This window comes from Lacerta agilis, chromosome 8 (genome assembly GCF_009819535.1).
Source record: "Lacerta agilis isolate rLacAgi1 chromosome 8, rLacAgi1.pri, whole genome shotgun sequence".
Classification (NCBI taxonomy): domain Eukaryota; kingdom Metazoa; phylum Chordata; class Lepidosauria; order Squamata; family Lacertidae; genus Lacerta; species Lacerta agilis.
Window position 1 is genome coordinate 74,446,647 of NC_046319.1, and position 18,153 is coordinate 74,464,799.

At 47.3% G+C, this 18,153-nt stretch overlaps 1 protein-coding gene across 6 annotated transcripts in view; it reads right to left on the reverse strand.

Annotated features, from left to right (window-relative positions):
- ARHGEF1 (Rho guanine nucleotide exchange factor 1) overlaps positions 1 to 18,153 on the reverse strand; it is a 52,663-nt gene that overhangs the window by 21,530 nt on the left and 12,980 nt on the right. For 4 of the 6 annotated variants that reach the window (XM_033158331.1, XM_033158330.1, XM_033158328.1 and 1 more), the window contains exons 5-14: positions 15,532 to 15,633; positions 14,553 to 14,595; positions 9,224 to 9,329; positions 8,321 to 8,461; positions 6,267 to 6,296; positions 5,425 to 5,527; positions 4,283 to 4,376; positions 3,511 to 3,546; positions 832 to 981; positions 580 to 682 (exon numbers count right to left, since the gene is read on the reverse strand). In XM_033158331.1, the coding sequence (XP_033014222.1) occupies positions 580 to 682; positions 832 to 981; positions 3,511 to 3,546; positions 4,283 to 4,376; positions 5,425 to 5,527; positions 6,267 to 6,296; positions 8,321 to 8,461; positions 9,224 to 9,329; positions 14,553 to 14,595; positions 15,532 to 15,633 (908 nt within the window). Of the gene's footprint in view, positions 1 to 579; positions 683 to 831; positions 982 to 3,510; positions 3,547 to 4,282; positions 4,377 to 5,424; positions 5,528 to 6,266; positions 6,297 to 7,296; positions 7,399 to 8,320; positions 8,462 to 9,223; positions 9,330 to 14,552; positions 14,596 to 15,531; positions 15,634 to 18,153 lie in introns of those variants that run through there. The other 2 variants (XM_033158329.1, XM_033158332.1) reach the window with 2 other exon arrangements.

Consider the following 18,153-nt stretch of genomic DNA (forward strand, 5'->3'; position numbering starts at 1 on the left):
AATAGAGAGACAGAGAGAAATAGAGGGAAGGAATGCTATAATCATTTCATTTTATTTTTTAAATGGAAGCTATGGGAGAAGAGGGTCTTTTTAAAAAAACAAAACAAAACACCCCTCTTTACATACAAACACCAGAGAACCTGGATGAGAGAGAATGAAGGAATACTGTTCCCTGAGAAGGAAACAGCCAAGTAACCAAGTGACAACAGGACTCTGGAGACATCATGGGATTTTCCCTTCTGTGCTTATCTTTTTACTCCAGATTAAACGGACTAGAGCAGGGAATCAGGAAAGTCATGGCTTCTCAGATGTCACTGGATCCTAACTCCCATCAGCCTGAGCCAGCAGGACAGGTGGTCAGGGATGATGGGAGCTGCAGTCCAAGACATATGGAAGGGCAGAGCTTTCCCCCAGCCTTAGACTAGCACACCCAACAACTTTCTGCGTACTCAGGCAGAGCATCACCAAACCACACATAAATAAGCATTCAAAAGAGGGGAGAGGTTGTGGGATTGCTTATCTCTCCCCCCTCCTTCCCCCAAATCTTCCTTAAGGTTCCCAAAACGGTGTCCCTCTCACCTTTCGTTTTCTGTGCCATCTTCAGCTGGGGGCTGCTCCCCAGCCTGGGGCTGCTCTGTAACCGGGGAGTCGGAGGCATCAGTTGGAACCTGACTGTCGGCACCTAGAGATGGCAAAGGGAGCACAGGGGGAGGGGGAGACATCAGTGGGGGGGGGGAAGGGGCAGGCGGAATGGTGCAAACCCCTCCGCCTGCCCCCTTTTTAGAGTTCCTCCCCCAGCTCCTCCACCCTTAGCCTCGCCCGGTCTCTCACCCTGCTCTCTGTCATTGCCCTCCCCAGGAGGGGGGTGAACAGTGACGGACACTCCCGCAGGATCCGACCCCGAAAAGCTTCCCTTGCCCCGCCCTGGGCCTCCCTCCAATAGCTTTCCTTTCCTGTCCGAGGCCGGTGCCTTATCAGCTGCTGTAAAGGAGACAAAAAAAAACAAAAACAAATGGGGGGGAAATAAGCTTTAGAAGACACAGAGTCCTTGCATATAGCGCTCCCTAATCGCTTTAAACGCACGGTTCTCCTCCCTGCTTCTGAAGGCTTGTGCACATACCAAACCTCTCCCCATTTCAGATGCTGGATCAAGAAGCAAGGATGCCATTTAAGCTCTGGGTAGTTTCCCATAAGGCACCAGGGCCATAGCTCAGTGGTTAGGGCATCTGACTTGCATGCAGAAGGTCGTCGGTTCAATCCCTGGAGTCTCCTGGTAGGGCTGGGAGAGACACCCTGCCTAAAACGCTGGAGAGCCACAGCCAGTGATAGGCTATTTCAGTGGGACGGTGCAGTAAATACCTTAAATCAGGGTTTCCCCAAACTTGGGTCTCCAGCTGTTTCTGGACTACAACTCCCATCATCCCTGACCACTGGTCCTGCTAGCTTGGGATGATGGGAGTTGTAGTTCCAAAAACAGCTGGAGACCCAAGTTTGGGAGACACTGGTGTAGACAATACTTAGCTGGCCAGGTCAAAGGTCTGACTCACAGTTGGGACCACAAGTGTCATCTAGTCCAACCCCCCCTGCAATGCAGGAATCTTTCACCCAATGTGGGGCTCTAAGGTTAAGAATCTCATGCTCTACCGACTGAGCTATCCTACCACAAAAGTTACTGGGGCAGAGAGCCTGATGTTTTGCAGGTGGCCAACCAGGCCATTATCATCCTTTTGTTTCTTCAAGGCCCACCCCCGATAATCCTCAGTAATAGCTGGCATTATTTGTCAGCCCTTGCTAAATGTATGAATTTATGAGTTTGTTCGAATCCTAACCCTTCACTGAATGCAGAGGTTATGAGGGTCTGCCCCTGCGAATAATAATAATAATAATAATAATAATAATAATAATAATAATAATAATAATAAATTATTATTATTATTATTTGCACCCTGCCCATCTGGCTGGGTTTCCCCAGCCACTCTGGGCGCCTCCCAACAGAATATTAAAAACACGATTAAACATCAAACATTAAAAAACTTCCCTAAACAGGGCTGCCTTCTGATGTCTTCTAAAAGTCAGAGGCTTTTTAGGTTAATCTGTTTTTGTGACTGTGTGGAACCCATTTCAGCTACTGACTGATTGTGTGACTGCAAAAATGGATAAAAGCCCCCCCCCCCAATCCAAACAATGACTATCATCAACGCAGGTAAGGGAAAAATTAATGTTAATTTTTATCATCTGCAATACTGTTTTATTTATGTTATAGTACAGCACACTGATTATTGCTTCCGTTTTATGGATCAATGGTCTTGTTAGTAAATTTCATGTTAAATTGCTGTTCTAGGGGTTGTATTTAAAAGCCTGGAACAGATTAATCCATTTTGCATTACTTTCTATGGGAAAGCGCGCCTTGGTTTTGGAACGCTTTGGTTTTGGAACGGACTTCCGGAATGGATTAAGTTTGAAGAACCAAGGTACCGCTGTACAGTAATTACCAAACGAAACATGAGTGTGAAGACTGAGCGCCATTGAGCCTACATCATCATAATGATAGAATCAGGTATTGTGGACTTAGTATCGCGATGGCTTGGGCTGATGGGAGTTGGAATCCAGCGACTCCTGCTTCCCCAATAATTTAAGTGTCCGTGACAACTCTTCAAAAGGTAAAGGTAAAGGGACCCCTGACCATTGGGTCTAGCCGCGGACGACTCTGGGGTTGCGACGCTCATCTCACTTTGTTGGCCAAGGGAGCCGGTGTACAGCTTCCGGGTCACGTGGCCAGCATGACTAAGCCGCTTCTGGCGAACCAGAGCAGCGCACGGAAATGCAGTTTACCTTCCCACCGGAGCGGTACCTACTGATCTACTTGCACTTTGACGTGCTTCCGAACTGCTAGGTGGGCAGGAGCTGGGACCGAGCAACGGGAGCTCACCCTGTCGCGAGGATTCGAACCGCCGACCTTCTGATCGGCAAGCCCTAGGCTCTGTGGTTTACCCAACAGCACCACCCATGTCCCACTCTTCAAAGGCAAAGCTAATTGATTATTTTTTGGGGGGGTGGGGTTGCATATAAAATATGCAAGGGCACTATTTTGTAAGTGCATAAGCCTTCAGAGAAGAGGAAGGAACCCAGCAGTCCTCTCCCACTTAACTTTCCCAACTTAAAGCCAATACAGACACGGTTCCCACAGACAGACACACGGATGGAAACATAGCGAGCAGCCACAGCATGCCAAGGAAGTTGTCCGATAACGTTGAAGGGTATGATGGGCTTGTACAGGAATGTGTGTGATATATTAGTAATATAGTATGGTCAGGAGGGTGGGGCAGCGGGGGGGGGGGAATGTTGTTATGTGAAACCATGAATACCAAAAGTTAGTGCCTGAGGTTACAAGGGGATGCATTAGTTTAATGCGGACCCCTCCGCAAAGAGAGGGACAAGGTGACACATGGGGTGTCATGCGTTATTGGGGTGGGTGGGGGAGAAGAGGAGGAGGATGGGGGGCACTGGTACCTTCACCCTCTGGTTTGGATTGTCTGTAATCAGAATCTACAAAAAATGCAGGAAAAAAGAAGAGGAGGAGAAATGGAGGAGGGAAGGCAAAACTGGGCAGGGGAAGAGAGAGGTATAAAGTCTAACCCCGCCCAGGGACAACAGCGCCTGCCTGAGTTGAATAATAATAATAATAATCCTCCGTTATTATTATTAAAAAATATTTATGGGCAAAGAGCATGCCAGACTCACCACTCAAGCTGGCCTGGCGCATGCAAACTGGACAGTTTTGTGGGCTTGTAGGAGGAGGAAAAACCCCACTATAAACTTATAAAAAGTGGACCACCCCTGATCTTCAGATTCTAAGATACAATTACTAGCTAGAGGAGAGCCTGCTCCAAAGAGGACAGTCCTAGGCATTTCCAGAGAAGGGAGAAGGGATGTTGCTCAGTGGAAAACCATCTGCCCTGCATGCAAGAAACCTGGAGAGCTGCTGCCAGTTGGTGCTGGCTATACTGACTTAACTCAGAAGAGGGCAGCTTTTCTATGCAGCCTCAACCCTCCCTTGTCCCTGTTATGTCCTGTTCTTTCCAGGATGGGGGCAAGAGTGGACACACCCACTTTGGGGGCCTGCCTTCATTTCTTCTGGGAAGACCCTTGACTCTTTGCCCTTCGCTTAAGGGTTTGTTTGTTTGTTTTTAATGACCAGGGAGGTTGTGGATTACTGAGCTGAGTACAGGGAGAGCAGCCTCCTGAACCAGGGCTGTGCTCCTGCCCACAAATGAATACTTACAGTGGGAGTCTCCCCGGTTCCAGCGTGCTGGGTCCAAAATGCTGAAGCCCTTCTTTGATTTGGGAGCTTCCTCAGGCTTCTTGGTCCCCGAAATCTGGGTGAACAGGAAGCAAGGAGGAGGAGGAGGAGAGAGGAAGAATGAGTAAGATCTGTTTTGCATCTCCAGGAAGGGCTGGGAACATCCCGTGTCTTAAATGCTGCCAGTCAGTGTAAGGAATTTGGAGCTAGATGGTCCCAATGGTCTCACTAATAAATAATAATAGAATTTGTTGTTGTTGTTGTTGTTGTTGTTGTTGTTGTTGTTAATACCCTGCCCATCTGTCTGGGTTTGCCCGGCCACTTTGGGCAGCTCCCCACAAAATATTAAAATACAATAAAACATCAAACATTAAAAGCTTCCCTAAACAGGGCTGCCTTCAGATGTCTTCTAAAAGTCAGATAGTTGTTTATTTTCTTGACATCTGATAGGAGGGCGTTCCACAGGGCAACTGTCACTACAGAGAAGGCCCTCTGCCTGGTTCCCTCACTTCTCTCAGTGAGGGAACCGCCAGAAGGCCCTCAGAGCTGGACCTCAGTGTCCGGGCAGAACGATGGGGGTGGAGACGCTCCTTCAGGTATACTGGGCCTTTGAGGCCGTTTAGGGCTTTAAAGGTCAGCACCAACACTTTGAATTGTGCTCGGAAACTTACTGGGAGCCAATGTAGGTCTTTCAGGACCGGTGTTATATGGTCTCGGCGGCCGCCCCCAATCACCAGTCTAGCTGCCACATTCTGGATTAATTGTACTTTCCAGGTCACCTTCAAAGGTAGGGATGAAGTAGTTTCCTAATCCCACCTCTGGCCAAATATAGACTCTCCACGATGTGTTCTAGATGTATCCAATTCTCACAAAGGTGAAGCTCTTTTGTTGAAAGGCAAGAGCTAGGACTTTAGTAAACCAGTTTTGTTTAAGTTATCATCATTTGGGTGCGGCAGGGTAAGGGAAAGGCACCCAGGTCCCAGATTATTATTTATTCATTGCTTTCCACGAAAAGCGGTAGCTTGCAAATCCATAAAATGCAAAACCACCTTGATAATCAATCTGAAGCAAATACGCAGGGGGGGGGGGAATGGTGCCATTCTGGGTTTCAGACTTCTCCCTACCTTCTTGCGGAAGAAGTTGGCTTTCGACTTCTTGTTATCGGCGGCTTTCGTCTTAACCCCCAGGGACTTCATATATGTCACAACGGCGGCAAAAATGGCAGAACTAAGGGGCCGGAGGGGAGAGAGAAAGGGGAAAAGAAAAAAGAAAAGTTGTTGAGTGGTTGCAGACAGCAGCGGGAGGCATGCAACACCGAGAAGGCAGAACTGAGCAGACTGGTCCGCTTTCAGTTTTGGTATTAGCTAGTAAATTCTCTAGTGACATCAACCAGAACATACTTGTGCCAGCAGCAACTGAATTGTCATTCACTTCTGTGCCATGCTCTTTCTCATGTTGTTATGGTATGCATATATAGGAGGAAAGCCTATTTTGGTGCAGCATTCTGGAGCAATATTCCAAATTCTCTACAAAGCGCTTACTAACACACACATGCACACAGGGTATGATTCATTGGTACAGCTCCAAAAAGGTCTGTGCCGGTTGTTGGGGTGGGGGGTGGGGGGCAGAGGACACTATTTTTCTGTAATAACCACAAAACCTAGAGCAAATCACCATGAGTGGCGGGAGGGGAGGGAAAGGGCAGAGGTCACTGAGCAGCTGCAATGGGCCTTCATAAAAGACACTTGCCCACACCGTACATTTAAGCATGTTTACAGCTCATGGCTCTGCCCCGCCCCTCCAGCAAAGAATCCTGGGAACTGAAGTTTACACAGAGCTAATGATTCCCAGCACCCTTAGCAAAAGACTGTTCCCAAGATTCTAGTTTTATGGAAATAAAACTATTGAAACTGCCCCCCTACATACAGCCAAAACAATTGTCTCCGCAGCCCTGCCTGTTAGGTACCTTTTCTCCTCGTCGACAGAAATGGTGGGGCTGAAATCAACAATGAAAAAGGAGAGAGAGAAATTATTATTATTATTATTATTATTGTTGTTGTTAATTTAATTCATTTCATTTCTATACTGCTTTATATTTTTAAGAAAAATCTCAAAGCGGTTTAACCGCATATTAAAACAACAATAAAACAATCCAGAATCCAACATTTCTGAAGGAAATCAAATATAGAGTATACAGTCAAAGCAACAGAATTAACAGGAAACTAAAATATTGTCTTAAGAGATTTCAAAATAAAACATTACAAAGGAGGTCAACTACAGAATACATATTTAACACAAACAAAGTTAACAAAAAACACCCTTAAACATTTCAAAAATAAACAACAACAAACCAAACCATTGCTAAGTGAAGTCAAATATAAAATGCACATTTAAAAGAGCATAACTAACAAGAGAATAAAATAAAAATATTACCGTAAGTATGACAGAGATTGGTTTGTGAAATCCGCATTTGTTCACCTACTCGATCTGTGCCCCCTTTGCTTCTGCCAAGCAGCTCAGGTTGGGCACTCTCCCAGTCCACCCTCATCCAAAGCAACCCCGAGGGTATGGTAGCAAGGTCTGGCCAAGGTTAAGAAGAGGCAAGCTCCCCAGCCTCGTAAGGATTTGAACGCAGATCTCCCTGATCCCGGTCCAACATGCTGGCCGCTTTGACCCTCAAGTAACTGAAGGGAAGGAGCAGGCCTAGCTGGATTGCTTGGACAGCTCAGTTGGTTAGTATGTGGCGTTGATAATGCCAAGGTGGCAGCTTCGATCCCCGTACGGGACAGCTGCATTTTCCTGCATTGCAGGGGGTTGGACTAGATGAGCACCAGGGCCCCTTTCCAACTCTACGATTCTATGTCTAGGCCAAATCCCTAAAGCAGGAGTTGCGCCCCCACCACCCCCAGACACACAGCACCAACCCCAAAGGCAGATGCATCTCAGGAGCAACCTCCCCATCTCCCCACCCCGGCTCCTTGCAGGTTTAAACTCACCCGAACAACAGCCCCATATTTGCGCGGTAAGAGAATAAAAGTTGAAAGGCATATACGCATGTTCTGAGGTGCGGGTTGTGGCTCTCGAGAGGCGCTCACAGCTGAAACGGAGCTGCTGGGTCGAGTTGGATGCAAGGACTGAGATGGGGACGGGAGGGGGGCTGCCAGGGGAGTTTATACACCCTGCCTGGATGATGCAACAGGAGGCAACATCCCGACATGGGCGGGGGACGACGTCTCCCTCTCTCTTTCTTCCCCTGCTTGACAGATGGTTTCTATTATCTGGAAGGAACTTGGCAGCGAGGGGGGGAGGGTGGCCTAGGGAGGCCGTAATCAGCCCGCCTCAGCCACATCCTCAGAGATGAGACACCAGAGGCAGAAAGGCCAGTTTCTGGCGCTGCGCCCAGTGCGAACGGGACGGCTGCCAAGGACCAGAAGCTCGGTTCCTGGGAAAAAAGAGGCAAGGTCTGCACAACAGAGACGCCAGTCTGGGTGAATCCATTTTCCCTGGAAGAAGTGGGAAGTATGGATGGGACCAGCACAGCCTGGGGTGGGGTGGGGTTGCTTAAAATTAACAACAACCTGAGTAGGTCCACTAAGCCTAAATAAGAAGTAGAAGGTTTTAAGAAGCTGCAGAGTCCATTTTGTTTTGCTGACCAGACATTTTTGTACTTAAAAAAAAAAGGTCAGGGAAGATATTGGTATGGAAAAAGGAAATACACACACACACACACACACACACACACTTTCCCCCTACCAATATATTCCCTGGCCTTTTTTAAAAAAAAGATTGTAGAGCATGAGACTCTTATTCTCAGGGTCGTGCGTGGGTTCGAGCCCCATGTTGGGCAAAAGATTCCTGCGTTGCAGGGGGTTGGACTAGATGACCCTTGGGGTTCCCCCTGCAATTCTATGTCAGGGAAGCTGGGTCTAGGAAGAGACTGCCGCCTGCTTTCTGGGCTGTGGGTCTGGATGGGCAGGCTCACTGATTAGGCGCTGGGTGAACAGAGAGACATTCACTCACTGCATCTCCTCCAGCTTCACCATCAGCAACTCGGCCAGCTGCTTCTCCTTGGCCTCACGGATGCCTTTGTCCTTCGTCCGATAGCCTTCCAACTCAAAGAGCTCAGACTCCCCCGGGGTCATCCCCATCTTCCTCTTTTCCCTTCGGGAAACAAAGAAGGAGGCAGTGAGGGCTCTTTTGTGCCGCAAATGCACGCCCTGAGCCAAGCCAGCTCAGGAACAAAGGTGCTTCTGTTCCTCCACCCCAGCGCACTAGGATAGCTCAGTCAGTAGTAGGTCTTGAGACTCTTAATCTCAATGTTGTGGGTTCGAGTCCCATGTTGGGGCAAAGGATTCTTGCACTGAAGGGGGGTTGGACTAGATGACTCTTGTGGTCCCTTCCAACTCTACAAGCCTATGACTCTATAGGAAGGGAAAGAGCTGTAGCTCACCGGTAGAGCATGTGCATTGCATGGGGAAGGCTCTAGGTTCGATTTCCAGCATCCCCAAACAGGACTGGAAAGGCCCTTTGCCTGACACCCTGGAGAGCTGCTGCCAGACAGCGCTGACAGTACTGAACTAAATGCACCAATCGTCTGAATCAGCTTTCTAGTGCTGGGGAAGGGCTTCAGCTCAGTGGAAGGGCATCTGTTCTGCACACAGAATATCCTCGGATCAATCCTCTGCATCTTCAGGTAGGCTGGGAATAAACCCCTGCTAGAAACTTTGCACAGCTGCTGCTGCTGCTGCCAGTCAGTGTAGGTGATACTGGACTGGATGGGCCAATGGGCCCTACAGACACTCTCAGGGGTCTAGATTTCCAGAGGGCGGCACTCTGGTTAGTTTCACCACCCTCAGAGGATACCCATCCCGCCGCCATCCTCTCTGCCACTACCTCCGTGCCTGGTGGCTGCAGGGTCTGTACCTGAAGTCCTCCAGCTGCCGAGCAATCTCCTGTTCTTGGAAAGACTGGATGTCCTGCAAGTGCTTTCGCTGCTGGTCATCGGGTAGAAGCTCGGGTCGGTTACGATCTGCGGTAAGGAGAGAGGAGGGCCCCCAAAGTTTTAGGCATGCTGCAAAACTGGTTGTGGGGGGTACTGAGAGGCTCAAAGGACAAGTCTGGAGGCCCAATACCAAGATATCGTTTTTAAGGCAGGGGAATACTCCCCAAAGCTCAAGACAGTTTTGCACTGCCCCAATGTACCTTCTCGCCAGCAAATGCTCAGAAGCATTCAAGTTTTCCTCCTACGGGGAAACAGGAAGTGAAAGGTCCCTTGCACTGTAGAACTTCTGCAGTAAGATGGACAACTGAATTTGCATACTGCAATCTGCATAGTTCTGTGCAAAGTTTTAAAAAAGTAATTTGGAGGTTGATTTTTTTTTTTTTTTACTAATTGGAAACATGTTAAAAAGCTGCTGAGCAAGAAGAGAATCTGAGGAGGCAGAAGTTTGCCCTCTTTGTTATCATTCAATAATAATTCAGCACTTCTTAGACAGTATTTTAGAGTCTAGTGCTCCAGCATGCTTCACATACATGATCTCAGTCACCCTAGAAAAATCCCATAAGGTACATCGGTATTCCTGTTCCCAGCTTGCAGATCTGGGGTGCGCTACAATTTCATGTTGCCTAAATGAGTGTGCAACAGAGATAGGATTGAGATCTGGAACCTGCTGACTCACAGCACACAGCCATTGCACGACTTCAGCTCATCGGGCCGACTGAATCTTCCAAGCCGCATTCAGAGCGCAATGCGTGCATTAATACGGACTCAAAAGAACGCGGATGTTTTTGTTGCTTTTCAGAAACACGACGGATGTGGAAGGATGGACTCCTCCAAATGGACGTCCTAGGAGTGTGCTTGGTGTAAGAGGTCATGAGAACTAGAATCCCGAGAATTCTGGCAGGTTCAACACTCAGATCTCCAGCCCTCGACATGCGGCAAGGCTGAAACTCTGCAAACTTTAAGCATTCCACCCCCCACTTCCTCTAACAGCAGCATGACGAAGATCGATGGCTGCTGCTGGAAACATCAATGCCATATTTGTTCCTGCTACAAGGGTGTCCTAGAAACTTTCCCAAGTCCACGTCGCTCTGTGCTTCCTTTCACAGTCCGTATCCTTAAAGTCCAGAGGGGTATTCTTGCTGCTATATTTGTACAAGAGCAATTAAAAAAATAAAACAAACAAATCCTCAAACCGAACTAGAAACAACCGCAGAGACTCAGAAAATAAGCCCTTCAAAGCTCTCCCAGCTGTCCTGGCAGCCGGCCTGCGGAATAAACAAAAAGTGATCAGCCTGCAGGACTGACTGGAGAAGTGCCCTGGGATTCGGAGACCGCTCCAAGGGGAGGCATCTCCTCTGTGATTTTTGTGCAAACATAGCATCGTTGAGGCAAATCGCTTGCAGCTGTTTGGATGCCACTGTCTCTGGCTTGCCGCCAACATGGAAGCTGCCTCTGGAGCAGAGCAAGCTGTCCTAGGACAGTAATGCAGCCATCTCTGGGGTGGAGCAGCTGTTTGTTTATTTGTGGGCCCCATTTCAATGAAGGAAGAAGAGAGTCACCTCTGCTTCTGTGCAGCTGTGCTCTCATGACCCAAGGGCCTACTTGCTTTCAGGAGTCCCCGGGTATATCTAATAAAAATGCTGTGGGATGGAAAGGCTGGAGGAAAAGAGGATTCAGAGCCTGAGATTTGGAGACCTACAATGACAATTGGAGGGGTCTATACAAGGATAGGTGAATTAACCATCTGCGTTGGTAAAACATGAGGCCGCTTAAGTGGCAGCAGGGGGAATGGGGCTGCCAGAAGCATGAACATGCATAATCCCCCAAAAACCATTAAGTTGGGCATCATGGAAAGGACTAGCCCCTCTGGCAGCATATGGGCTTCATGTAAAGGTAAAGGCAAAGGACCCCTGGGCAGTTAAGTCCATTCAAAGGCGACTATGGGGTTGCGGAGCTTATTTCGTTTTCAGGTCAAGGGAGCTGGCATTTGTCCACAAACAGCTTTCCAGGTCATGTGGCCAGCAGGACTAAACTGCTTCTAGGAGTGCACAGAAACGCCGTTTACCTTCCCACCGCAGCTGTACCGATTTATCTACTTGCACTGGCATGCTTTTGAACTGCTAGGTTGGCAGGAGCTGGAACCGAACGACGGGAGCTCACCCCGTCGCGGGGAATCGAACCACCGACCTTCCAATCGGCAAGCCCAAGAGGCTCAATGGTTTAACCACAGCGCCACCCGCGTCCCAGTAGGGCATCATGTACCTAGCACATCTATGATTGTACACAATTACTATCACTTTCCCCTCCCTCTACGTTATATATAAAAAAGTTTCTGGTCCTTATGATTGTGGAGATAAATATCAATATCTGTGAGCACTGTTGGGTGGAATCTCAGAAATATGGGGGAACTGGGAGGTTGAATTGCATTCTCAGATATCACAAAGGGCGCCACTGATCCTGGAACCTGGGTTACACAAGGAATAATGTATTCTTCTGTTTTAAGAACACAGTATAGAGATCTCTCCCAGGTATTTAAAATATTTTTTGGAGTCATCTTATTCAGTTTTTTTTTTAACCTCTTTATTGCCCCTTGCCTTGTTGCATTTTGTCACGTTTATTTCCTGGCTTCAAGTTGGTTTTTTTTTTTTTTTTTTACTGTTGCTTGGTTTCGTTCGCACTTTTGCAAGCCAGCCTAGAATCTTTCAATGAGGGGGTGGTTCAGAAGTAATTTATTTTTATATATTTTTATATATTGTCATTCATATATATACTCCCTTTTTTCCAGCCATTTCTAAGGCCACATTCACGCAGCACATTTAAAGAGCCACAACATCCCTTTAAACCAGGCATAGGCAAACTCGGCCCTTCAGATGTTTTGAGACTACAGTTCCCATCATCCCTGACCACTGGTCCTGCTAGCTAGGGGTGATGGGAGTTGTAGTCCCAAAACATCTGGAGGGCCGAGTTGGCCTATGCCTGCTTTAAACAGTCATTGCTTCCCCCCCCCCCCAAAAAAGAATCCTGGGAGCTGTGGCTTGTTAAGGGCACTGAGAGTTGTTAGGAGAGACCCTCCCGCCACCCCCTTCTCAAAGCTACAGTTCCCAGGAGGGATTAACAACCAATCCCTCGTCACAAGGAACTCTGAGAATGGTAGCTTTGCAATATCTGCTTCAAATGAATGGCACGAATGTGGTCCAGATCGAAAGGTTCACCTGCGTTCCCTCTGTGAAATATATATATATATAAACACATTTGCTCACTCATTCACAGGAAGCAGAGACAGGGGGTGGCCCTGCGCTCCCCCCCCCCCGACCCCATTTCAGTGTTCTAGTACTTCTCCCCCTCTCTCTCTTCATTCATCTTGCATACACCCCCCAGTGCAAAGGTCCTGTCTCCTAGAAGCTCCTTACACACACACACACACACACACACACACACACAAACCCTGCCTGCAGAGATCTTCCCCACTGCCTCACCACCATGTGGCACCACGGTCGTGCGGCACCACAGCACATTTCTCATCTCAGAAATTCCTTTCTGAGGGTGGGGAACAGCTGGCGCTCTCCAGAGTGTGTGGCAGTCAGCTGCAATTGGCAGGCATGCCCACTAGATGGTGCCGCGAAGCCGCAGGACCCCTTGCCTGGCTGCACTCAAGATTTCTACACCACCACCACCACCCCACCCCCCACAACCCCCACCCCCGGCGTGGCAGGAGAAAAGGGCAGGGCCAGTCCGTGGCTCCAGATGAGCTCATCAATTGGCCGGAGCAGTGGGGGAGAGAAGTAGCCCTCCCTGCCTCTCTCTCTCTCTCTCTCTCTCCCCACCCCCCCAAGCCCTCCAACTTCCTGTCTTTCAGATAGTTTCACCAGCTAGGTGGGGCTCCCCGACAACTGCGAGCTAGAAAGCCAGGAGGGGGAGCAAGCCAGCCGCAGAGGCTGCTGGGGGGGAGGGCGCAGAGGCAGGGAGGAGGGAGAACAGTTTAGGAACTGCAGCTCAGAGGGAGGGGTGGAGGCGAAGATATCGGGAAAGGGAGCACGAACCAGGCAAGCAGTCTTGCAGCACCACAAGAGACCCAATGTGGTTATACATTATGTCGCAAGTTTTTGTGCAGCACAGAAACAAGCGTTAAGCCAACTCCCGGCTCCTGTTTGCCGTGAGCTTAAACATAATTTTGCCCCCACGTCTGCTGTGTGGCAATCAGTATCGCCAACTCCAGGGTGGGCGGAGGGATTTCAATTCAGCCCCGCAGCTCCTCCAAGCGGCCTTTCCCTAAGTATTTCATGCTCCAGAGAAGAAGAAGAAGAAGAAGAAGAAGAAGAAGAAGGAGGAGGAGGAGGAGGAGGAGGAGGAGTTTGGATTTGATATCCCGCTTTTCACTACCCGAAGGAGTCTCAAAGCGGCTAACATTCTCCTTTCCCTTCCTCCCCCACAACAAACACTATGTGAGGTGAGTGGGGCTGAGAGACTTCAAAGAAGTGTCACTAGCCCAAGGTCACCCAGCAGCTGCATGTGGAGGAGTGGAGACACGAACCCGGTTCCCCAGATTACGAGTCTATCACTCTTAACCACTACACCACACTGGCTCTCTCAGAGTTGCCATCAGGCAATGCCCGCATATGCTTTGCACATCCACAAGGACTACTAACTTGACTTTTAACCAGCAGAACAAAAAATGCCAGTGTTTTCAGGATGCTGGACTTTGCTACCAATAGCAAAATTCCATGGCTCTCCTGCAATTACGTACAACTGTAGAAGACCCATAACTGTATTTGCTTCAAAAATTTTTTTAAAAAAAATTCCTTCCAGTAGCTCCTTAGAGACCAACTAAGTTTGTTCTTGGTATGAACTTTCGTGTGCATGCACACTTCTTCAGATACCAAGAATGCATGCACACAAAAGCTCATACCAAGAACAAACTTAGTTGGTCTCTAAAGTGCTACTGGAAGAATTTTATTTTTATTTTGTTTTGACTACGGCAGACCAACACGGCTACCTACCTGTATTTGCTTCGCTCTCCAGAGTCTGCCAGGACTTTCGCAAAAGGATCTACGGCGTTTCTGAATGCATGTAAATTATTATGCAAAAATAATAATAATAATTTGCAAAAAATAATAATAATACCCCCCGAGGGTTGACTTTGCATAAAACACATTCTTTCTGCAAAATTCCTCGGTGCAAAAGAGATGAAAGCTTTGTTCCCCTACTGGATACTCACGCACAACAAGCACATCATTCGCTATGGAGTCTTACCCAGCTCAAACTGTACGGAAGATGGAACAGGAACCCTCAGCAGCTGCCGAAAAGATAAGGGATAATGATTAGAACAAGCACCCCTTCGTTCTGCCACATGTTGTGGACCAGGCCGAATTTTGGTAAAAGTGGATCGCCAACATCATTGAGGCAGCATGTGAGATTTCCCAAACCCTTGAATGGGCCTGTGAGGGAATTGGCCAGCAGTTACTAAACCGCTAGAGTTGTAGAAGGAATGGAATAATTGCAGGAGCTTCAGATCTTGGGTTTCGAATCTTGGTTATGAGAGGACGCTGGTTAAAGCCAGCAGGAGAAAGTGGTGCTGGAGGAGAGGAAGGGGGTGTCTCAGGGCTCTCCACTTTCTATCACATTTTCTGCTAGTTTGTTTTCAACTGCTGTTCTGTTACTGCAATGTACTTCCGTATGGTGTCCATCTTATGTATGCTGCCTCATGTACTTTTGTGGACAGAGAGGGTGGTAAGTCAACATACATTTAAAACGCTATGATACTACTTCAAACACGGCTTCCCCCCAAATGACCCTGGGAACTGCAGTTTTTTTTAAAGGTGCCGGGAGGCCCCATATTTCCCCTCACAGAGCTACAATTCCCGGAGCTGCTGAAGAGGGATTGGCTGTTAAAGCACTTTGGGAACTGTAGCTCTGTTGAGGGGAATAAAGGGGGGGAGGTGTCTCCTGACAACTATCGGCACCCATAACAGACTACAACTCCCAGGATCCGGGGGGGGGGGAGCCACAACTTTTTAATTTTTACCACCGCTCTTTAAACCTGTGGTGTGAATGCAGCCTGTATGTTTTACTCAGAGGAGACCCTTTGAAATTAATAAATGGGACAAAGTGAGGCCCAGTCATTTCCACAGGACCGCTCTGAGTAAAATTATCAGAACACCACCCGTAGGGTATAGATTCATAAAGATCACCATCGCCATTGTTAAGCGGTCTCCCTTCAGAGTTCGCTCACCCCAGCTTTGTCTAGGAACGTATGGCAGAATTCCACAAACTGCTTCTTCGCCTCCTTGGCCCCGAGGCGGTTCAGTATGAGGTCCACATGAAGGTAACAGAGCTGAAAGAAAGGAAGGCAGTTAGGAAAGAAGCAGCTGGCAGCCGACCAAGGAAAGGAGGGGCCGGATTCCTTCTCACCTGGCCCTCCTGAGCCAATTCAAGATGGCGACTCTCCCAAACTCCCAGATGATGGATGTGTATGTGTGTTTTAATGAACTGAACAGAGCGAAAGATTATGAGTCATTGAGAGAAGAGGTGTGTGTGTGTGTGTGAACTTAATAGTGTTTAGCTTATTTTTAGTTGCTGCCTTGCTTAATATCGTTCTATAGATTATAAATGCCCCATTGATTTGGTAATCATATAATATGACTTATGCTGTAATTGCGAGCGTTAGCTTATTTCTTAGCTGCTGGTTTGTTAACAGTGTTTTATAGACTGCAATTATAGACTGCAACGATTTGTTAATTATATGATTTATGCTGTGCTTGTGATGCCTCTATTGTGCCATTGCTATTTATGGTCTGTAAGTCACTTTGGGGTTCATTCGAAAGGAAAGTGGCACAGAAATGCAAAATAAAATAAAACCAACAACCAAAACAACACTCCAGGCCTAATCAAGGCAACATTAAATGAGAGAAGGAAGGGAAGTTCAGAAAGCCCCTTCCCTGCTCCCCTCTGCATTGGTGCATACATGTAAAGTAGGGAAATGAAGTCAGGTTATCCTTTTTTCCACTGTCAACCACCCTGCCTGCCTGCATGAATGAGAGGGCAAGGTTACACCAAGGGACACCCTCCATTGGCTTGGCTGGGACCAACCACCATTTGGGTCTGCACCATCCATAACTGCTTCCTGCACTGACTTTGTGGTCACGACGTCAGAATTTATCATCGTTGATATATTGCATTAGCTTTTAAGACGCCGAGCCTTGATTTGCTTATTTTCCCTTGCCCTCCTCATTCCGTTTTCCTTTTGTGTCGCGTCTATCAGACTGCAAGCCTACAGAAGAGACTGCCTCGCTCACTGATCTTTATCCAGCCCAAAGATAAATGAAAACACGGTTGGTAACCGAATGTACTTTCCCCTTCCCTTCCCTTCCCTTCCCTTCCCACACCTCCTCCTTTTGCTATTGTGTCTATAAGACTGCAAGCCACTGGGCGCACGCCTATCCTACTGTTTGTACAGCACTTTAAAAAAATATTATTGAGTGCTTCGTAAATAATCTCAGTGCCCTTGCCTGCAGGGCCGGGGGGCAAATGGGGGATTGGCGAAGGTTTGCTTCTTACCGAGCAATGAGCTAAGAATGCCTACCTGCCCCCAGGTTTTTCCTTATATTTCAATTAATAAAAGGGACTAGAAACTTGCTGGGGGGAAAACAACAGCTGACTATACAAGGACGAAATCAAGAATAGCCACAGGATCCTGAGCTTCTGCCAGGAACCTCTCACCTACTGAGAACTATGCCACGCAACAGGTATAAGCCCATAGATAGGAGGGTGCTTTAGCAACACTGAAAGCTGGGATAGAGCCTTTTCTCCCCAGCAGGGAGAAATGTTGTATATGTTTATTTTAGGCTGCATTTAATATGCAATTCCCTTCATCTGTCGGCGAAACTGGTGCAGCCCAGAAAAACCTGTACCATGCGATTCCATTTTTTTTAAAAAAAATATGTATTTATCATTTTCATTTTACAATTAAAACAATAGATAGGAATCCAAATACCAAATACACTTCATTTAGACTCCCCCTGCCCTTTCCGTGGTTCGCTTCATCATTTTCTTTTCCACTGCATATTCTAATTAATCCCTCTCTTTTCATTTTCTAATTTTTTATATCTCAACAATTGTTACTGCTGAATTCACTCTGTTACTGTTAACTTTCTAACAGGCTTACAGTAATTTTCCAAATAATCCACAAAACATTTCCAGTCCAATCAAAAAAATCATCTTGATCTCTTATTCCATTTGTCAATCTTGCCATTCCAACTGACCATGCACCGGACAGATCAGTGCAGAGAATTGCCTGAATTAAAGCATGTCAAAAGTATTGTTAAGTGGGAAGTTAACTATTGAAGCTGACAATTGGTGCAAATTATTTGGTCCAAAGAAATACACTCAACGCTTGTCCCCTGCATGAGCTTTGGGAAACCTGCAGCGAGATGTACCTGCGTGGGCCGACCCACCTAATCGCACCACAGCCAAGCGTGGTAAGAAGCTAGTCCTCATGAAGGAATGAGTCTTTAAATGAGTGTCCACTTATTAGGGTTTTAGTCTTGTTTTAAACGCATCTGTTGTTTTTAAATTTCGAAAATCACCTTATGTCTAAATCGCCTCGAGAGGGTGGTTTAGAAGGTGATAGTAATAATAATAATAATAATAATAATAATAATAATAATAATAATAATAATAATAATTTATTTACATCCCATCTGGCTAGGTTTCTCCAGCCACTCTGAGCGGCTTTCAACCAAATATCAAAAACAATACAGCATCAAGCATTAAAAACTTCCCTATAGTTCCCCCTTCAGTTGTCTTTTAAAAGTAAAACAGTTGCTTATTGCCTTGACATCTGCTGGGAGGGCGT